We start from the raw sequence: 22953 nt of genomic DNA, 5'->3' as shown, positions 1-22953 counted from the left end.
ATAGTCATCCGGACGTGCTCCAGGTGCCTCCCGATAATCTTAAGCCGGCACTCCCCAGTGTGGTGGAAGTTTAGGCTGTGTACCCGGAAGCACTCCCTGGTGTCCCTGGTCATCTTCCCCCAAGCATTTCCGGGTGCATTTTAGGATCACCAATGCACCTAACCTGCATGTCTTTGGACTGTGGGAGGAAACCAGAGCACCCGTTGGAAACCCCCACAGACACGGGGAGAAGATGCAAACTTCACGCAGGGAGGACCCAGGAAGCAGCTACTACTGCACCACCGTGCTGCAGCAAATCCCTGGAAACAATTGTAATTTAGAAAGTGTGTCAGGAGGATCAAGGTATGCTAGGACATAGTTATTATGAAATGACATGGGGTTACAAGTATACTTTTTTATATAACCTTCCAGATTTATCAAAAAAAATCTCATTTGATGACGGTCCAAAGACTCTACCAATTAAGGATGCACAGGAGAATAGTTTGGCCCTAATTGTGAACCATGTATTTTTCGCTAAGTCAAGCTTTCCAGTGACTCCTGAAGGAGATATTGTTATTGGCAGCCAAAGAAATGCTAAATTATCCCAGAATGTCAGTGCTCAGAAAAGTACCTAGTCAGACCTCTGGGTAACATTAATTGGTATTATTAGATGCAAGTCACGTAGCCATCTGCGATGGTTATTGAAACCGAAGCATTCAGGTCTTCCAGTTTTATTCCAATGCCAGACATCAATAGATGCTTCTTTTGGAGCGTATTAGGGGATTACAACAGAACGTGAACATTTCTGCTGTAATCTTTAATAGGTTTGTCAAAGTCCAGTAACTGCGGTGGGCTGCCGCCCTGCCCGGAGTTTGTTTCCTGCCTTGCGCCCTCTGTTGGCTGGGATTGGCTCCAGCAGACCCCTATGGCCCTGTAGTTAGGATATAGTGGGTTGGATAATGGATGGATGGAAGTCCAGTAAGTGAGCTCTGATGAAGACGAAGTGGTGTGCATTATATAAACAGCAATGCTGCCTTACATACAGTAGCCAACTCCAAAGTAGTCTTAACCCTCAAACCATTTTATTTCATAACTGCCCTCACTTTATAATTCACACACTCATGAATTTATTCCTCAAGCCCTTGTATCGTGAAGAGCAAAAACAAATGTTTAACTTATCCTCTTGATACAACAAGTAAATGCTTTCATTCACAACTCAAATAACTCAATTTGTTTTAATGTATGTTCAATAATATTGTCACATTGTATTTTTTGATCGCATAGAACAAACTCAAAGAAGTATTTAACTGCATGAAATTATTCTAAATGTTTAAAAGTAATGGTGCTCTTTATGCATTTCCCCCGACCCATTTTCTCAACATTTCATCTTCTATGTAGCACGACAGTGAAATACATAAAATATATTAATCAGGAATAAAGTGTTTTCCATACTTCACAGTTAAAAATGAATTTCAATTGAATGTACATATGCAAACAAACTTTGATTGCTTTCATTCTTTGTGTCTATTTTATGCTGGCTTTGAATACCACATGGGCAGCATGGTGGTGCAGTGGGTAGCGCTGCTGCCTCGCAGTTAGGAGATCTGGGTTCAGGTCCTCCCTGCATGGAGTTTGCATGTTTTCTGCGTGGGTTTTCTCCCACAGTCCAAAGACATGCAGGTTAGGTGCACAGGCGATACTAAATTGTCCCTTGTGTGTGTGTGTGTGTGTGTGTGTGTGTGCGTCCTGTGGTGGGCTGGCACCCTGCCCGGGGTTTGTTTCCTGCCTTGCGCTCTGTGTTGGCTGGGATTAGCTCCAGCAGACTCCCCGTAAACCTGTAGTTAGGGTTGGATAATGGATGGGTGGATGAATACTACATTGAGAACAAACTGAATGTGCTTTATTGTTTCATTTTCAAAACTTCAAAAGTCTGATTAAGACCAGCATAACCAACATAATATTCCAAAAACCCATTTCAGTGTGATAATGAGTGATGAGTGAACCCATGTTGAGTTTGTCAATAATTGCAGAAATGTGCGCACACTTTACTCTAAGTCTCCAAAACACATTGACATCAATGGTGAAGGAGAAAATGAACTGGGCTTGACTTGATTATAATGGTCTTTTAAGTGTCCACTTTGGTGGACTGACCTTTGTGGACATAAATATGACCTGAGCTGGGAGGCAGCAGTGCTAAGAGCTGTGCCAATGTGCCTCCCTGAGACACAAAAACAGAATGAAATATCAGAACACAAAAATGTCTTACAGACTGTGGAAACAGGGGCAGGCAGCATGAATTCACTGAGTCTTACCCACCTCTGATTTGACAGCAGGTACTCTCTTAAACTGAAAAGTACAGTTTGTTTTATTAATCCTGATGCTTTTGCTTTTTCACTGCAGCTGCTACCAAATAATCACAACACTAAAGCAAGTGTATTCTTCACTCCTTCCTGTTTGCATCAACTGCACGGCACTCTGGGTAATACTATTAAAGAGCTAGGATCCTGTATTACAAAACAGTCCATACAAAAAGACATCACCTTTAAGATATGAGTACCCCAACATACTTCCAGTTTTCTTCTGTGTACTTGTTTTGTATTTGAATGTATTTGCAAGTTTTCTGCTAATTACTTGCTCATGGTAAAATGGTTATTGTTAAATTCACGCTGGAAGAAGAATTTCATCTGGTATATCATTTAAGCCAGCATGCCACCCACCTCTAGGATCAGCGTTACATACTCGGGGACTGTCCCATCCAACACTGGCTGTTCTAAGATGTCACAGTGGCCTCGTAAAGCATCATGGGGTGAAAGAAAAAAACAATGTTTGTCTACTCCAGTTGTACGGCAGATTTTCAGGAAAATATTTAGCAAACAAGGTCACTGGCGAACCCGACAAATTTGCTCTGATGAACACTTTGCCAAATTTTGCCAATCATCACTAGTGATGATCTGAGAGGTGACTAACCACTGACCCACCAAGCCACCCTGAAAGCAACAGTTTAAAATATCTCTCTATTACAAAAAAAAAAAATCATGGAAGGCTTGGAATGAGACAATATGTGATTTAACATCCCACGAGACAAGGCAGTTAGACAAAAGGACAGCTGCACGACAAGCAGAACACGCAGCTCGGCGGCAGCAGTGGCAAAACAGCAGCTGATCCTACCACATCTCCTTAGGGGTGCGTTCAGCACCCCATTCACAGTGCGAGCGGCAGAAATGCAAACTGGCTGGTGCTCCCCAGGGGGGTGAGCGAAGTGAGCAGGGGGCACAGCCCCCTAGTATTTATAAAATATTAAATAAACATTACCATTGTCTGATATGCAAAAAAAACAATATAGCATATAACCTAGTCTCAAATCTTCTTAAACCAGTTCACACTCTGAGGGCACCAAGGCCTATCATCATTGCCAGTTGAAGCCCATATGGAGCCTTAGGCAGGGGGGATGTCACCCTCAGTGTCTGGAGTGGGCGCCCTTTGAGAAGCAATAATGGTGCTACTCTGCATCCTTAGCACGGACAGTGGTGTTAACAGCACAGACAGGATACCCTTAACTTTCATAAACAGCACCCATCAGGTGTCGGCACCCTTGATGGACACCTAATGGACTGGTCAGCTCTGATCATCATAGAAGCATTAGGTGTAAGGCAGGAACCTAACCTGTACAGGCTGTCAGTCCATCACGGTATTTACCATGTGTGATTTATTATGTATGCAGTACACTAACCACTGAATGAGTTTTCATAACAGTAAATTTAACTTTAGACTGTATTAATATATTCATTTTTTGTACACATATAAAAATGTTTTGTTAAATTTATATACTCGTGTAGGGTGCCTGACAGCAAAAACAAATCAAAGCAGCAAACAATGCAAAGTCAGGAACCAACCATTACAGATAACATTTATGTACATACTTGAACAAAATGGGCTTATATTTCCAATTAAATTAAAGACAAATCAAGACCTGAGGAATAAACTCAGAGAAAATGGTGAAAACTAGCTTTTGGAAATGAACCAAATTCAGAGTGCTGTTGCTGAGAAGTATATTTTGTTTGCCAAATTTATATGTGTATGCTTTCTGTCAATAGTAAAATCAGTACCTTCAATCAGTCAGTATCATCATCCAACTCGCTATATCTTAACACAGGGGTCTACTGAAGCCAATCCCTGCCAGCTTGGGGCGCAAGGCAGGAACAAACCCCGGGCAGGGCACCAGCCCACCACAGGATACACACTAGGGACAATTTAGGATCGCCAAAGCACCTAACCTGCATGTCTTTGGATTGTGAGAGGAAACCGAAGCAGACACATGGAGAACATGCAAACTCCACACAGGGAGAACCAGGGAAGTGAACCCAGGTCTCCTTACTGCGAGGCAGCAGCTCTACCCACTGCGCCACCGTGCTGCTCAGCACCTTCACTTTACAATTAATTTTTAATTCTACTGCCTCATTCTTTGTTCCTGTTGGACATTTCGTTATTAATCTATAAATGTCTGAATTCAATCTGAACAAATCAGAAACAGTTGAGTCTGGAGGACTAACCAGTAACTACTACTTAAAGGTTGCTTGGAAGATCAGGAAGTAAACTGAAAACTAGCGTTTGAAAAGGCAGGACCAAGTAAACACAAAGAGCTAACAGAATAAGCAATGGTCTATTTTAATAAAGAGAGACTGCCGCAGGTCAACTAGAAGTCTCATCATTAGATATGACCACTAGAGTTGGGCTGTAGCAGTTTTGCCACACCCTGTCGTCTCCTATTAAAACAGATTATCAAAGTTACATAAAAGGTGTGGTAAGGTGGTGCAGTGGTTAGCATTGTTGCCTCACAGATCCACCTTGCTGGGTTTGAATCCTTCCTCCAGTGTGGAGTTCTCTGCTGTGTGTTGAGGTTTTCTTCCCACATTCCCAAGGACTTGCCTCTCACGTTAACTGGCCCATAACCCTACAAAGGACTTGTCCCTCCTCCAGGGCTCCTTTCCATCTTGCCCCGTATGCTACCAGGAGAGTCTCTGTCTTCCTGCAAGCAAGTTTAACAATGTTATGCTAGGCTAAAATCACAAAAGGTACAGCCGTGCTGAGTCAAGCTGACTCTGACCTTTTTAAAAAGTCCTCATTATGAAGAGTAACAAAAGAAACCTTACTGTCCAGGTAATGCTGGGCCAGGAAAATGTATTTTTGATCACAGTTTAGGAATATGGAGTAGCTGTTTCAATGAAACATCTTAATTAAATCAATTTCTAGAACTACAAATTAAACATTATCAAGAGGAAATCTTGCTTCTGCTTCTCACTTCATTACAGAGAAAACAACGGATCTCTTTCTCTGTCTCCAGTTTTCAACTTCTGGAAAAAGTATTCTCATCATTACTTTACAGAGACACTACAATACTGGCAGTTTTTACCTTTGTCACAGATGAGCAGGGACACCGCCTGGCCGGGATAGTCCACGAGTCGGACGATACGTCTCCTCAGCCACGAGAGGGCAGCTGCCCGGGTCTATTTAGGGGCCACAGGAATGGAGCTGAGATGCTCATCATTATGAGAGGACGTGGCCACCGCCAGAGGGCGCCCGGACAGTTAGGGAATCCTGGATGGCAGCACTTTCGGCACACCAGGAAGTGCTGCCGGAAGCAATCCCAAGGACACCCAGAGTGCTTCCAGGTGCTTTCCTGACACTTCCGCCACACCAGGAAGTGACGCCAAGGGGAGCACCTGGAGCTCCTCCGGGTCATAACAAAAGGGGCCACCTCCCTCCAGTAGACGAGCCAGAGTTGGGAGGAAGGAGACGAAGCTTGTGAGGAAGGGGCAGGAGGTCAAGAGATAGAAAGAAGAAGGAGAAGAGAAAAGAAGAGAGTTGGTGGTTGAAGGAATTGTGGTGCTGTAAAGAATAAAGAAAGTGTGTTTTGGACATTCTGGTGTCAGTCAGCTTTCCACACCTTTTTAATTTGGCTTTTAATTGAATTAATAAATACATTAAGCATTTTATGCATTCAGTTCTGTTTTCCACACGAATTCAAAATTTTTGAATTCAGAAGATAAGAACATAAGAAATTCGATAATGAGATGAGACTGTTCAGTTCATCAAGCTCATAGCTTTAGCTATCAGCTAAGCTGTCCCAAAATCTCTTTGAGACACTTCTTTAAGGTTTGTAAAGCTTCGGTTTCAACTACATGAGTCGTAGTTTGTTTCACATTCCCACAAATCCTTGTGTATGAAAGCCCTTCCTGGCTTCAGTCCTAAATGCACTTCCCCTTAAATTCCACTGGTGTCCTCAAGTGCACAATTCACCATTAAGCTGAAAGATCTACTTTATCTTTTATTTATCTTTTTTTGAATTTATTGAAATCATATAACATTCCACACAATCAAGTCAAACTTAACAAAGCTAAATTCATATCCACCTCCATCCATGAGAAAGAGAGGACAACCAACAGCCAGAGTAAAACTATTGAGAGTAGTAAAAAGAGAAAGGAGTCTTTTCCCCCATATAAATGCTTATTCTAAAATGTTATTGATTAGATCCTGCCAGGTTTTTAAAAAGCTTTGAACAGATCCTGTAAGTGAGAATTTGATATTTTCCCATGTCAAATAGAATATAACATCAGTTATCCACTGACTTAAAAGAGGTGAGTTAGGATTCTTCCAGTTGAGCAAGATAAGTCTACGTGCCAATAGTGTAGTGAATGCAATCACAGTTTGTTTGTCCTTCTCCACTTTAAGCCCATCTGGAAGAACACCAAACACAGCTGTTAATGCGTTAGGAGGGATTGTGACTCCGAGGCTGTCTGAAAGGCATTTAAAGATTTTGGTCCAGAATGATGTTAATTTGGTGCACGCACAAAACATGTGGCCCAGTGAGGCTGGAACCTGATTGTAACGTTCGCAGGTTGGATCTTGCCCTAGAAACATTTTGGATAATTTGAAACGAGATACAGTAGATGTGCTCGATAAAAGATTTTAAGTTGAATAACTGCATGCTTTACACTGGTTCTACTTTATCAGTGTCTTTGAGAATTTTGAGGAACTGGATTACATCCCGACACAGACTCCTCTGCTTGAGACAAAACAGGTCTAATTATCGAAGTCTGTAGGGGAAGGACATGTCTGAGTTCTGGGATGCAGTTGGATGCTCTCCTCTGCACAGCTTTAATTGCTGCTATGTGATTCTTGTAGCGTGGTGACGTGAACTGCACAAAATACTCCGGATGTGGTCTCATTAGTGCATTATATATATTTATATTCAAGAGTTTTTACGATTTAATGTAACATTTTATTTGCCTTTTTAATCACTTCTGCACGTTGCTCAGATGATGAAAATGTTGTATCAACATAAACACCTAAATCCCTTCCTCTAGGGCAGAGTCTCCCATCTTGTTTTTATAACTGATGTTCCTTTTGCCCACGTGTAGAACTTGCACTTTTCTGTATTTAACTGCATTTTCCATGTGTCCACAGAGTTCTGAAATTAAAAATTATTTTTGCTGCCTCCTGAATATTTGCCATTGCTCCTATTTTAGTCCCTTCTGCAAAGTTTACAAACTACACAAAATGCATGTCATTATTATTAATTTGGAAATAGTAAGTGTCCAAAGGCAGACCCCTGAGGGACTCCACTAAAGACCTCATTGACGTGGAGCATTCTTCACTTATCTGTACTCTTTGTCTCCTGCAGGTTAACCAACGTGAGATCCACTTTTGTAGATAAACTTCAATGCCTAAAGCTCCTAGTTTCACAATGAATCTTCGGTTTGGGACTGTGTCAAAGGTTTTATGAAAGTCTAAGTAAATTATATCAAATGCTTTCCTTCTGACAGCTATTTTAGCTCAAAAAATACCAAAAGGTTGGTTTGGCAAGGTCCTCCTTACTATATACTATTTTAATCTAGGTCCTTCTCTAATTTATGTATTATTCTAGTTTCCATAATTTTCATTTCATTTAAATAGAACTACTTGAATTAGTATAATGACATTGTCTTACTCTTTTATACTTCTGGAACGACATAGAAGCCTGTGGGCTAAGAATGCTTAGCCCCACTGAGATGCTCTTACAAATGTATGTGGAAAATTCTGAAATTGGCATTTGTGTAACAGCAGACCTCAGTAACTCTGTCATTTGAGCACACTCCCCAGCTTACGCCTCTAATCAGGCAATAAATGTTAACATCTCATTTGGGGTCATCCTGAATTTTTATTTTCAGAAGTGTTATTATTGTTATTTATTTATGTTATTACTTTTGGTGACTTCATCATGCCACCATTTTGTGGAGCCTTTTATTATGGCTGAACGTTTCTGTTATTTTAAGGGACAATGGGATCTAGCAAAGGATGGATACATGACACATAATGTCATCAAGTACCATAATAAAAGATGGCAGCACCCATTGACATATGAACTTTTGAGGAAAACACAAAGGAAAACTCTTCTGTGTGCTTCAACTCAAGCATCCTTAAAATAAAAAACAGAACTTTGGGAAGGACTTTAAGTATTAACTATTTGGTTTTGACAATAATTTCTCTCCTCATAACTTGCAAAACTTTGGGAAGCCCCCTGACAATTCTTTCAGAACCTCCAGTTGATACACATTAACTTTCTAGTCATTTTAATAAGCAGCTTGTCCATCTGGATATTTACCCATTCCAAATGACATCTACAACAATAGGGCTGAACCCATAACATTAACAAGAAAACCAATGCATGAGGGCATCCAGAGTGGTAAGAAGTACAGTAATATTTTGCACTTCACAGAGAGGAAGGGCACAGGACCCCCTTGAATGTCAAAATCCACATAAGTTTTAGGCATATGATTACTGCATATTTTAAGTTTATATCACTAACTAAGACACAAAACGTTGTGAGAAACATGAGATGGAATGATCACTTGTGTAAGACTGGCTGCTGAGACCAAGATGAGTTACGTTACCCCAGACAGAGTGTATAGTTCAGCAGTTCTTTCATGAACTGTAACTTTTTTTAAATTTTAGTTGTAATTTGTGTGTATACTTATGGTAGTAAACGATTAAAATGATTAACATTATAGAAATAAAAGAAATCCATTGAAACACTAAGCACACAAAGATAAGCACTCAAGACACATTCCAGTTTCATGGATGCTGATGATGCTGGTGTAGTTATGAAATGAAATCACCTGTGAACAGCCTCCTAAAAGTTATGTAAAGTTTTGTCCCACTATGGTGCTGATGTACATGAAGGTTTGTAGAAGCAGACACCCTGAAGAAGACATATTCTAGCCTAGATGAAATCACACAAACAGGAGGGCACAGGACAAGAACATAAATCTGGAGAAAACTATAATCCGATGGGTGTAATTGTTATCCAATTGTGCAGTGAAGCACTGAAACACAAAGACACCACCGATTGTGATCCTGGTGGCTTGTTATGGTTCACTTTAAAAACTGGCACCCTCATCTTTCATCCAGCAGCTCTCATGGCAACCACCAAAGCTGCCCAATGACAGAGCACTCTTGAGGGTTAGCGGAGATTAGCAGTCCATTTAAGTTGCAGGGCTACAGCGTCATCCATGATTTTCTACAATAGGTCGCAAAACTCACAAAATAATTTCCATTTAATTATTGAAGACAACCCGCAACCTGCAGCTATCCCTTGCAATTCATGGGGGTTAGGAGCACAAGATCCCCGTGAATGCAAAAATCCACAAATACATTTTGGGCCCCCAGATCACCTGTTAATACTGTACTGCTGACCACAAGCCTAGCAACAGTATAAAGTCAATTATTTCACAAATTCTAGACAGCACAGTAGAGTTAGAGAAGAAACATGAATGACTGCTGTATGACACAACTTTGTTGTATTACAACATTCATATATATATAACAGTACTGGGAAAATATGACAGCAAGTTATGCATTAAATATTATCATGTACTGAACACTGCTAAAAATCCCTTCTGTTTGGAAGAAGATTAAAAATAAGAAAACCTTGAAATAATATTTACTTATTTTGCTGACACCTTTATCCAAGGCGACTTACAACAATTATGACACAATTGCTTACATTTCTTTTGTTTTGTTTTTTTTTCCAGTTGGAGCCCAGGAAGGTAAAGTGACTTGCTTAGAGTCACACAGTGTCAGTAGTGGGATTTGAACCCACAACCTCAGGGTTTGAAGTCCAAAACCTTAACCACTACACCACACTGACTGTAAAAATGCACTTAATTAAACTAAAATTGTTGGAAAAAATCTAGACAGGAAATACGTAAGCTTTAAACAGCACTGCTATCGTACCTGTCTAAATGTAGGAAAAAAGAGAAGTTTCAAGAGAAAAGCTATTACCGAGCAATCACTTACATTTCACTGCTGCTGGCTCTGGTTCTTCATCTGGCTGTGAACAGAGAAAAAAAAAGAAAATATGATAAATAAGAAATATTTAGACATCATTCATTTGTTAGGAAATATCAAACAAATAAAAATGATTCTATATCCATCTGTGGTTGGCATATGTTGAAGTCTGTTTTTCTTGCCTTTCAGTGTCGGAATGAAAAAAGCCCATCTTGGAAGATTTCAAATAAATGTGCAATTCTTTTGTTCAGGGCTGAGGTGTTAATGAGCCTCTCACTCTGGAATGGGCACCATATGCGTCGTATTGGAAATGTTGGCATATTGTGTACCCTAAATGAAGTGGTGGTCTAGATGATTTTAACAGATTTTTAACAAGTTTTTCCTATCATTAGACAGGCAGACAGATAGATAGTGTTGCGCATACGCATCTGAGGTTTGCCTTCTGGGCTTATCTGAGGTAAGCACTACCACTCTGGGACACTGGGGGACACAGTCACTGATGGTAGCAGCTCCCTTTATTCCCACAGTCCTGAGAAACCATCCACAGAGGGAAATTGGGGAAACCGCCACTGTAAAAGTGAGGCACTCACAGCATGGTGCATCTCACTCAGAAGAGAGCAGACTAATGTCTGGAGTTGCTACCTGAAATTGACGTACCAGAGACAAAGATCAAAAAATCCTCTTATTGAATTTTGCTTTTAATTTGGTTTATTCAATGCACCATCAAGCACCTGTTTGGTAAATTACTGTGTAAAAATTATTAGAGGAGACCTGGTTGGTACCCCAACATTTCCTCTGTGACCGGTATACTCCCTTTGGTTGACAATAGATAGATGGATAGAATAAGAGACACTAGGTTGATCAAATCATAAAGTGTCCTCTTCTTATGATGTCTTTTGCCTGGTCAGTGCCTGCCTCTGCCTCTCTGTATAACATTATTACAGATATGCATGCACATACACACAATTGTAACATAGCATGAATTTCTGAGTCTTTTTAGGTAAAAGATTCTGCTAAATAAATATTTCAAAGAGTGTCAAACTGAAAACATCATTCCACCATGACACCCTCGACTTCCCAATTTTTGCATTCCGCTTATCTCAAGAAATGTCCTGACTTGGATTTTAAAAGTTTGTGATCAGCACATTCTAAATTGGAAGTTTTAATTAAGACTTTGAACATGATTAATGAATTGCATGTCATAACACTATTATCTGTGCTTCTTGAGTGTTTTGAAAATGGAGACATAGTTGTGATGGTGCAAGACACTGTCACAAGTACAATGAAAAGTCACCTTTATAAACACTACATGTTAAATCCAGGAAAAGAACAAAGAGGACAAAAGGGAGAGTTTGAACAAATAAACCAAAGAATAATTAGAAGATGTTGTTCTTTTTTGACCAATGCTTGAATGCCCACCTTAAATCCATTTGCACCTCTCCGTCAGTATCTTTTGTCCTATAAATATGCCGATTAAGACTGGCCAGCTCTATAGTTTATGCCTACATTTTGTAACATTTATTACTAAAATATGAAAAAGTTTCTGTTTTAACAATGTTTTTACACAGATTATTGTAGAAATAGAACACACATGAAATGCATGTGTTCCAAATAACAATCTATTATTTCCGCTCTAAAACTCCAGCACTTCACTCCCAGATAATTAAACAAGGCATGAGCTTTGAGAACTTTGTGAATGTTCTGCGACAGTGGGGGGATGGAATAGCAGGCTGCTTGCTGCTTGTCTTAATCGGCACATTTACAGGACAAAAGACGCTGATGGAGAGGTGCGAACGGATTTAAGGTGGGCCGGATTTACGTGTTTTCTCATAGACTCTGGTAATCCTAGTGTTAAGGTGCATTCAACTTTAATATACCACTTGATGGGATCTTTTTATACGTGCACTAGTAATTCTCAGTCTGCACATTATGATTTTTTTTGTTGAACTTTTTATTTGTTTACCACATAACTAATATGAAAAATCTTGAATAGCATTACACCATTAAACAACTGAACTCCTAATCCAAATCCTTCTTAGCTTCTCTCCCACTCTCTCGCTCTGTTTTTGCAAAGCTAATTATGGGCTGCTTAACCTCCTTGGCATTACATTTTTTCTTGAAAAAACATGTACAAATCATTGCATTTTTTGGCATGAAAAATAAAAAATTTATTAAATTGTAATACATGCAAAACACTAACAAAGTCAAAGGTGTAAAAATTATAATAATGATACAAATAATAATAATAATGCTAATACTGTATATACTGTCAAAATGTGTTGTTTATGTGGTATATCTTGAAGCACAGTGAAATGCCCAATCCAACGTTACAGTCGGGACAATAGTATTGCAATTCCTTGCAGATTTTCTATCCAAACTGATTGGCTTTTGAACAGCACACTGCACAAGTGCGGTTGACACAAGTGTCACTTTTGTATTCATCGGAATCACTTTTGGTTTCACTTTCCATTTTAATTTCACTGCCTGAAGATTATCTCCAATATCACTGTTCGTATCACTATCAAGAGCGTGCAACACCTGGGCTGCTGAAAAACGTTTCTTATGAGATGCCATTATGAGGCTAGCAGAAGACGTGTCTGCACTGTTGCCTGAGTAACACTCAGGCCTGTCGCTTATGCAAGACATGCCTTTACGATTACCCAAGTAATGCTCGGCACTAACGCTGTTGGCACTTTTACATTTCTCGGGTCTAACGTATACATGAGACGCATCTATACAGTTGCCTAAGTGATGCTTGGGTCTAACACTTTTAGCACTGTTTTTACAGTCTGAGTGACGTTCAGGTCTAACGCTAAGGAGGCTAAACAGCTTAGTTTTCGGAAACATTTTGTTTTATTTTTCCAAAGATTACATTCAGAGTTTGAGTGTCGCTTATGAAACTTAGCGTAAACCCAGCATATACCGTATATACTCGTGCATAAGTTGGGTCTTGAAACCCGAAAAATCGATCATAAAATCAGACCCTGACTTATATGCCCGTTCAAAAATGCAACACTTAAATTAGTATTTTTTTACATCTTCTTGCCTCCTACAATCTTGCATCAGTTTCTCAGACGCATCGAATTTTGTTGTAGTAGCATATTTACCAGTTTCTTTTGCCACTTCCACAACTTTTAATTTAAAACCAGCTTCATATTTTCTTCTGATCAAATGCTCCATCGTAGATAAGGGATGCTCTTACGATAAAGATGTATGAGGGTGTGAGATACAAAAAACACAAAACAGTGCAAACGTTGCTTCGGAATAGCTCGAGTATTACCGTGTGGTCAAATAGGCACAATACATAGGAAGAAAAGGCAGTGTGCTCTATGGTTACTCTCTCAGGTGGGCGTATCATAATCTCTTGGATCAATAGCATGAGTTTTCCGCATTCAACTTATATGACCGACATTATAAAATACCAGAAATTATACTGTATCAAGTCCTGACTTATCCACAGGAGAACTTAAACGTGAGTATATACAGTAACGTGTCTAATATCTATTAAGGTTATGAATACATGACATGCCCTCAAATCTAAATGTACAGGAAGTCCTAGAATAATACACCAAATTTGATCAAAGGGAATGTGGATGCACACTTTGTATTAATTAACATAAAAGATCTCCTGGAAGTCAACAAATGCACTTGACATAAACTTTAAACCATGGAAACCTATATCTGGCAAAGAGAAAATCTCAAAGTTATTATGCATATAGGGCAAACCCTGACAGAGGCAGCCCTTCACTGTCCAACTCAAAACCTGATGGCTTATTTCAGTGGTAACAAACAAACCTCCTAGACAATAAAGCTGGCTACAAAAGATAATCTTTCAACCTAATAGAGCTTTTGACTGAGAAGGTTCATGTTATATTTTAATACAGTGGATTCACAAAGTACCTTTCACTTTCTGCACTATTTATTGTGTTGTAGATTTAATTCTAAATGGGAAATATTGTCATTCTTGCCCACCAATCTACACTCCTCTGCTAAGGTCCATTTGCTTGTGGGTGTGCAGGCAGGCAAGTCTTGGGCAGAATCCTAGCTTAGGTCAGCCCACAGAATTTGAAAAATGAGTGCTAAAGATGTTACCTCTTACATGTGCATGTACAAGCAGAGAACATGGCAGAGAAAGATCACTGGAACTGCATGGATGGAGCTGTGCTGTGCAGTGGCAGAGGGATTGGATGGCAGCTAAGCAATGAGACAGCCTTAAGGTAAGCCTCACTTGAGGGTGAGGCAATGGGGAGACACAGTGTTTCACAACGGATTAGGCTACTGGCACCTGTGATGATAAAATCGAAGACAAGTAATAACATAAGAAAAAAATGTACAAAATGAGTGTATACCAGGATATTATTTTGTCATACAGAACAACCACCAAATGAGAGTACTAACAGAGATCTGAACATTAAATACTCAATGCCAAGAGCAGAAATACAAATGGACATTCATACTGTATATGTCCAATGAACAGTGATAAATCTTCATGAATAAGTAACATACAAGTAAGTAATATAATTAAAGCAGTGGCTTTATAATGAATAATGTAATATTGTCACGCATGCTCAATACAATAGAGGGGCACAGTGGTGGGGTCACAAACTAGTTATTGTAAGGCACTTTCACAGGACAAATTTGCAATTTCCAACTAACCTAATCATGCATATGTTTAGGGATGTAGGACAAAAACTAGACTATTGAGAGGAAAATCTACAAAAACACTGAAAAATACACAAACTACACATGGGCAAAGAATGGAGTAGGATTTGAGCCCAGAGTATTGAATTCATGAGGCAGTAGCCTCACCACTGAACTATCCTTCTGAAATTCAAACTCACATTTCTTTAATTTTTATAGGACTGTGTAATTCTGTGTTATTTAAGAATAAATTATTTTTAATATTGTTTATTCAGATTACACTCTCATGCATGCATTTATTAGAAATAAGCAGAAAGCTGACTAGAATTCCACAGTTGTTTGCTCCCATATTTGCTCCACTTTTTAGTTGTCAGCATTTAGATAGCATTAATTAGTACACTCAATGGGAGAAAAATGAATTAAAAAAATTATGAAATGTTAAGTATTTACAGCTAAAGCACAAAATATTTTTCCTAATTTTCCAAATAAATTTCAAAATGACACTGTAGCACCTTCATGAATACACAATGATGAGATACATGACTTCTCAACTGAGACACTAGTTGTAATAAAAATCCTGCAGCTAGACACCAGACTGAACTTGAAGACCACCACTTTAGAGTGTTTGTGTTCACCGTCTATACCAGCGTTTCTCAACCTTTAAGTATTTGCGACGTGAGTTTTCATAACAGTTTTAATCGCGCCCCCCCTAACATTTTTTTGAAATGTAGATGCATATTTTATTATACCTACTTAACTTTTATCGACATTTATCTTACTCTATATTTATTGTATTTATCTATATTCTAGTATCAGAATGTAGTTTAAGTTAATTTGTTTTGGTTTCAACAGATTTTTTTTCATATTTTTGATTCTTGTTTTCTTTTTTTCACATCTTGCCCCCCTAGGGGGGCCCGCCCCATAGGTTGAGAACCACTGGTCTATACAATTATTTATAGGTGCTAAAAAAAAATTGGTGCTAAACAAAAACATACAGTATCCTTGTCATTGTGTTCACTCCTTCAATCAGAGCCATAGATATCTGATCTTGGGCTCATTTGGCCTGCTGCATGCATGCAAAACACTTTTCTTATGACATGTTAGGTGATTGTCGTCATCCAGAAGTATTAGTCCAGAAGCCTTCCTTCAACTCTCTCTATTTCCTAGTTACCTTGAATAGCTACATGGCCAAAGGAGAAATTTTATTTAACAAAATACATTAGAAGAGAGTGTCCAAAGACACAATCATGCCAGTAAGAATTGCAGGAGGTGAGAGAAAGCAATTAAAACAAACACTCTAATCCCCTGAATTCAAACTAAACTAGTGAGAACTGGAAAGTGAGAATATCAATACACGCAAAACTGCTATAGGAAGGACAACAATTGCTAGTTCAAACACCCCTGCCGCACAACAGTACTGATAGTGTGCAATTTCCTAAAAATAAAAACTTCGGGACCTCCAATGAAACTCTCCCTGTCCATTTACCTTTATCACGGGCATCACAAGCACAACCCTTCAATGTCACCGCACTGCTTCCTATTCATTCAAGCACAATGTGCCCACTTCATTACTGTCTTGTATTGTTTTCCCTTCACTTTTTCTGCTCATAGGCCATACGGATCATAAAATTAGAAATACATAAAAACAAAAAAGACCTAACTGTTCTGCTTTTTCATTGGCTTTTCCAGTTCACTCATTAATATCACACAAAAGTCACTCACTCTTTACAACAACAACAACAACATTTATTTACAGTCATATGAAAAAGTTTGGGAACCCCTCTTAATTCTTTGAATTTTTGTTTATCATTGGCTGAGCTTTCAAAGTAGCAACTTCCTTTTAATATATGACATGTCTTATGGAAACAGTAGTATTTCAGCAGTGACATTAAGTTTATTGGATTAACAGAAAATATGCAATTTGCACCATAACAAAATTAGACAGGTGCATAAATTTGGGCACCCCAACAGAGATATTACATCAATACTTAGTTGAGCCTCCTTTTCTAAAATTCTAGACGCCTCCTATAGCCTTTGATGAGTGTCTGGATTCTGGATGGAGGTATTTTTAACCATTTTTCCACACAAACGCTCTCCAGTTCAGTTAAATTTGATGGCTGCTGAGCATGGACAGCCTGCTTCAAATCATCCCATAGATTTTCGATGACATTCAAGCCAGGGGACTGTGACGGCCAATCCAGAACATTATACTTCTCCCTCATGCAGATTTCAAACTGTGTTTTGGGTTATTGTCTTGTTGGAATATCAAACCCCTGCATAACTTCAACTTTGTGACTGATGCTTGAACATTATCCTGAAGAATGTGTTGATATTGGGTTGAATTCATCCAACCCTCGACTTTAACAAGGGCCTCAGTCCCTGAACTAGCCACACAGACCCACAGCATGATGGAACCTCCACCAAATTTGACAGTAGGTGGCAGGTGTTTTTCTTGGAATGTGGTGTTCTTATTCCGCCGTGCAAAGCGCTTTTTGTTTTGACCAAAAAACTCAATTTTTGTCTTATCAGTCCAAAGCACTTTGTTCCAAAATTAATCTGGCTAGTCTAAATGAGCATTTGCAAAGAACAAAAAACTCTGTTTGAGTGCAGAAAGGGCTTCTTTCTCATCACCCTGCCATACAGATGTTTTTTGTGCATGTATTTTTCTTGGCCTGCCAGACCTGAGTTGGTTTAACAGTAACTGTGCCTGTGGCCTTCCATTTCCTGATTACATTCCTTACAGTTGAAACTGACAGTTTAAACCTCTGAGATCGCTTTTTGTAGCCTTCCCCTAAACCACGATACTGAACAATCTTTGTTTTCAGATCTTTTGAGAGTTGCTTTGAGGATCCCATGCTGTCACCCTTCAGAGGAGAGTCAAAGGGAAGCGCAACTTGCAATGGACCACCTTAAATACCTTTTACCACTCATGATTGGACACACCTGTCTATGAAGTTCAAGGCTTAACGAGCTAATCCCACCAATTTGGTGTTGCAAGTAATCAGTATTGAGCAGTTACATGCATTCAAAGCAGCAAATTTACAAGGGGACCCACATTTGTGCACAGCCAGTTTTTCACATTTGATTTAATTTCACACAACTAAATACTGCTTCACTGAAACACCCCAGTACTCAGATGTTCCTAGGAAATGAAAGACATACCACTGTTATCTTTTTTGTTGAAAGTAGAGTAAATGATTATGCAGGCTGAGAGGGTCCCCCAAACTGTTTCATATGACTGTATACAGCACATTTTCATACAAATGATGTAGCTCAACGTGCTTCACAAGATGAAGAAAGAAAAAAAGAAAAATATAAAAATAAGATTAGGCAATACTAATTAACAAAGAATAAAGTCCGATGGTCAGGAGGACAGAAAAAACAAAACAAAAAAATAACTCCAGAGAGCTGGAAAAAAAAAATCTGCAGAGGTTCCAAGGCGAAGAGACCACCCAGACCCCCATTTTTCTTTATTATACTGTTTTGACACAACAAATGAATTTAGCCCAGATTTGATATTTCCAATATGAAATTGCATTTCAAATTTGGCAAACAAGGTAAGAAAGGACAACATGGGGACGCCATGATCATGAGCGCGCTACAAGGAGAGAGCTACTGCAGTGGTTGTGACAACCAAGGAGGAGGGAGTCCTTAAAGCACAAAACAGATTTAAATAGCCGACTGACAGTAGTTTATCATCTTCATGAATGTTCCACGAAACACACATTTATCATTACTGGATATTTCTGCATTATTAAGAGGAACTTACAAGAACCTGAATTGAAATACTTACTATGCAAAACTGAAGAGTGAGAGCAGAGTTAGCTTTCAAACTTAAGAGGAATATTGCAGTCAGAAATGGATTATATACGACTTTTCAGCTTCCAAGTTCCCTATGCTCTTCCCCTGCCTTACACTAAACCTGTCAGCTCTTTGGATTCTCACTTATCATGACTAGATATCATGGCCTCCATTGATGTATCAAGGCCATTTGACTATAATTTTCATTTTTTTAAACAAGGTTATTTCATGTCAATGAGCAACTGACAGTCAGAAGCTCTTAGAGGACACAGTGGATGTATATAACACAACACTCCTGGCAATTAGCAAGACAGCTTCTGAAGCTCAACCTAAGGAAATACAGTGTCTATTAAAAGTATTCACTCCTTGGAAGTTTTCACATATTAGTGCCATAGTGTCCTCTCTGGCCATCGGACCTTACTTTTATTCAATGTTAATTATCCATTCATCCAGCCATCCATTATCCAACCCGTTATATACTAACTACAGGGTCACATGGGTCTGCTGGAGCCAGTCCCAGCCAACACAGGGCGCAAGGCAGGAAATGAACCCCGGGCAGGGCGCCAGCCCACCGCATCTATGTTAATTAGTGTTCTCATATTTTAATTCTTATTTTTTTTTTCTCTTTCTTCATCATGTAAAGCACTATGAGCTACATTATTTGAATGAAAATGTGCTATATAAATAAATGTTTTTGTTGTACAACACTGTGGATTCATTAACATGTCTTTTTAAGTTACTCTATGTCATCCATCCATTTCCCAACCCGCTGAATCCGAACACAGGGTCACGGGGGTCTGCTGGAGCCAATCCCAGCCAACACAGGGCACAAGGCAGGAACCAATCCCGGGCAGGGTACCAACCCACCACAGAACACACTCAAACACACACTAGGGCCAATTTAGAATCGCCATTCCACCTAACCTGCATGTCTTTTGACTGTGGGAGGAAACTGGAGCTCCCGGAGGAAATCCACACAGACACGGGAGGAAACTGGACCCGGTCTCCTAACTGCGAGGCAGCAGTGCTACCACTGCGCTACTCAATGTCAGAGTGACCTAATTTAATTACAAATAAAAAACACAAAATCCCAGCCAACACACACAAACAGGGCGCCAGCCACCGCAGCAAGTACAATTTAGAATCGCCAATGCACCTAACCTGCATGTCTTTGGACTGTGGGAGAACATGCAAACTCCACGCAGGGAGGTAAGCGAACCCGGGTCTCTAACTGCGAGGCAGCAGTGCTACTGCCACATGCCGCCCTCTGTTTAATATGACACACCTAAATTAGAACAGCTTGTTGTGTCTGTTATTCAAGGCAGACAACAACTCCAATCGTAAAGCCTAAGCTACACAGGAATGGCTTAACAATACATTATTAATATCTTCTAGTGGCCCATACCTATCAACAATCCTAACTGTCGCAGAAATCTCACCAATGCAAGTTTGGTCCTACTTTTAGGAGCATGAGTAATACCATTTTATCCATTTTCCTGACTTTAGAAACTATTCTGAACTTCACCAGGATCTAGGAAAATTTTTTTGAGCCGTCCTATCGCACTGGGAGCTGCCAAAGGATGGCATTCAGGCAGAGATCGGCATGCACATTCAAGGAAAGGCAGAATGGTTTTGAAACGCTGGACATCGATGAACTTGTAAAAAGATATTGATCTGACAGACACATCATCTTCAAGAACTGACTGTTCCATCCCATGACAGGTGCAGTGTAACAACATGATCACGGTTATTCAGGTCACCTGTCAGTGGTTTTAGTGTTGTGGTTGATCAGTGCAGTGAAACAGGTGGTGCAAGTAGTTGGAAAAAATGAAAATAGTGCCTTATTTCTTCACTCAGTTGCCCTTTACCCTAATGCTAAGGTTTAGTCAAAGATCTGAAAACAGTAATAACAGAAATCAGGAAGGGAGAAATACTTTTCACAGCATTGTAAAAACATATTGTGACGCGTGAGTCATTGTCTTGCACCCCAAAAAGCAGGCCGAGTCTCAGCACTTTAGCAAAACCAGCTTTATTCAACTTGAAGCAAAAACAGCACGGTTATTTATTGTGGCGGGATCTACCACTCTCCTATACACAGACACAGCAAACGGGCAGGGTCGTTGCCAGGTTAGTGGCCAAGTTACTGTTCCCTACATTTCTAATATTCCTTGCATCACCCATTGGCGACACGTGCTTATAGCACGACAGTAATTGGCTTGGAGTTGTTTCCACGGTGTTATGCTACAGCGCTGTGAACCTGCAGTTGCATCAGTGATGGACAAGCAGCCCTCCAAAGATGTGGCAATCGTGCTTCATCAAGTCATCCCATTTGGGGAAGTGGGGGGGGGGTCCCAAAAGAGTTCAAAAACCTCACAAGATTTTCTCATGTCTTTTTAAATTAAATTCATGTAGTATCGGGTACCTGTGCAACACTGGACCGTATGCCGACACAAGGAACAGTTTGGAATCCACAATTAAACTAACCTGGACGACTTTGAAGTTCTAAGCGAAAAAGTAGCAGAACCAGGAAATAACCCCATAGACGGGAGGAAAAACCACATAATGACTGGCAATAATTCAGACCCCTAGGTGAGCCACGCTACCTGCTGTGCTGCCATACTGCCTCAATCTATAGTGTAATAATAAAAAAAAAGTACATATTTAAGAAGAAGGATTCATTAGGCCTGGTGTGTCTTTATAAATGATAATAAATCTCACTCGTACCAACTTTACTGTTTAACAATTAAACAAAATAAGAGAATAAAGGTCACAGTGTTGGGGAAGAGGTCATCATGCAGCTACTAATGAGACAACTTGGGGAGTTTAATTAAGTACATAATTAAATAATTGCCAGCAATCTGAGTTAAAAAGAATGAAGTTAACTGCTTGTCAATTACTTTATTAATCTTCCAGTTCCACTGAAATCCTTCAAAGAGGTAAAAAGAATAAAAAACAATTCAGTGTACCGCGAATTGGAAATTGAATATACTAACGATTCTCACATGAAAGCAAACAGCATTCTGAAATAAAAGGCAAAAACACAAACATAAGACTAGGAGGATATGTGTCTGCACGCTAATTATTTGAGCCAAACCAAAGATGCCAGCATTAGGATATGATTAAATGATGTTACACTATTTACATTGCCTACTTTTAGAAGGCCTAAACACATTTACAGAATGAGTATTGCTGTAATTAGCGCTAATGAAGTGTGCTCTCGCATTTCAGTACACGAATAAACTTCTCCGTTTCCCTTGGGGGCAGGTGGGGGGCTTACCGCACAGAACAACTGCTTTATTTAGCAAAGTTATGTTTAGGGAAAGAGAGGAAAAAAAAATATTTGCATGATTTTATCAGTCCTTACTAAGATGTTCTGCATTATGACAGCCTAATCCACACTGGAGAGAAGCAGAAGGCAAAATTTCTTTCACATTGTCAAAAGCTCCAATTAAACACCATAGCAAGTTTATGAATTGTGTGAATCCACTTGCTATGAACTAACTTCACTTTAGCAGTTTCACATTGCATTTGATGCGCCCCAAGTTCAGTGAAGCTTTGGATATATGTAGGTGCCATGCCATGTGCCATCCTAACTCTCACAGCATCAAAGGTCTCAAAACAAAAATCCAAAATGTACTCACTTTCATATTCACAAATAACAAAAGGAAGCCTGTTCTGTTGAAAATCCTTTTCATTTATTATCAAGCCTGCTTAATCCTCTTCACATTTGCAGGAACCAGAGCCAGACTTGACAGCACTGATTACAAAGAAAGAACTCACCCGGATAGGTTTCAAGACTTTTCCAAGCCTGAGATTACTAATGTGAGATTGTGTGAGCTAGAAAATTATCCTGACAGCATCGACTACAAGGCAGGAATCAAATTTGGAGAAGATTCTAACCCATCAAAATGTATATACATGCTGTGGCAGGCGGCCAGATCTCATGCCCAGCCGGGACGCCCCTTCTACTGTACTTATGTTCCGGGGAGCAGCCAGGGGCTCCTCAGTACATACCCCGGAACGCTTGGTGGCAGCCCTACTGGGTTACATCGGGGCCACATGGGTGTTGGACTTCAGGACTCAGACCTGTTGGGCTCATGGCCACCACCCAGAGGAGCTGCATGGCTTAATGAGCCTCTGTGGGCTGGAATGGAGCCACACCCGGAAGTACAGCCTAATTAGGCCAATTACCACCTGGAGCACTTC

The 22953-nt window shown here is 39.8% G+C and overlaps 1 protein-coding gene across 2 annotated transcripts in view; it reads right to left on the bottom strand.

Moving 5' to 3' along the window:
* Positions 1-22953, bottom strand: part of fstl4 (follistatin-like 4) — an 822703-nt gene that overhangs the window by 629023 nt on the left and 170727 nt on the right. For both annotated transcript variants that reach the window (XM_039774631.1, XM_039774632.1), the window contains exon 3: positions 10315-10348. In XM_039774631.1, the coding sequence (XP_039630565.1) occupies positions 10315-10348 (34 nt within the window). The remainder of the gene's footprint in view (positions 1-10314; positions 10349-22953) is intronic.

Source organism: Polypterus senegalus, chromosome 13 (genome assembly GCF_016835505.1).
Source record: "Polypterus senegalus isolate Bchr_013 chromosome 13, ASM1683550v1, whole genome shotgun sequence".
Lineage (NCBI taxonomy): Eukaryota > Metazoa > Chordata > Cladistia > Polypteriformes > Polypteridae > Polypterus > Polypterus senegalus.
Note: the sequence above shows the minus strand (reverse complement) of the source record. Positions and strands in the feature narration are given on the sequence as shown.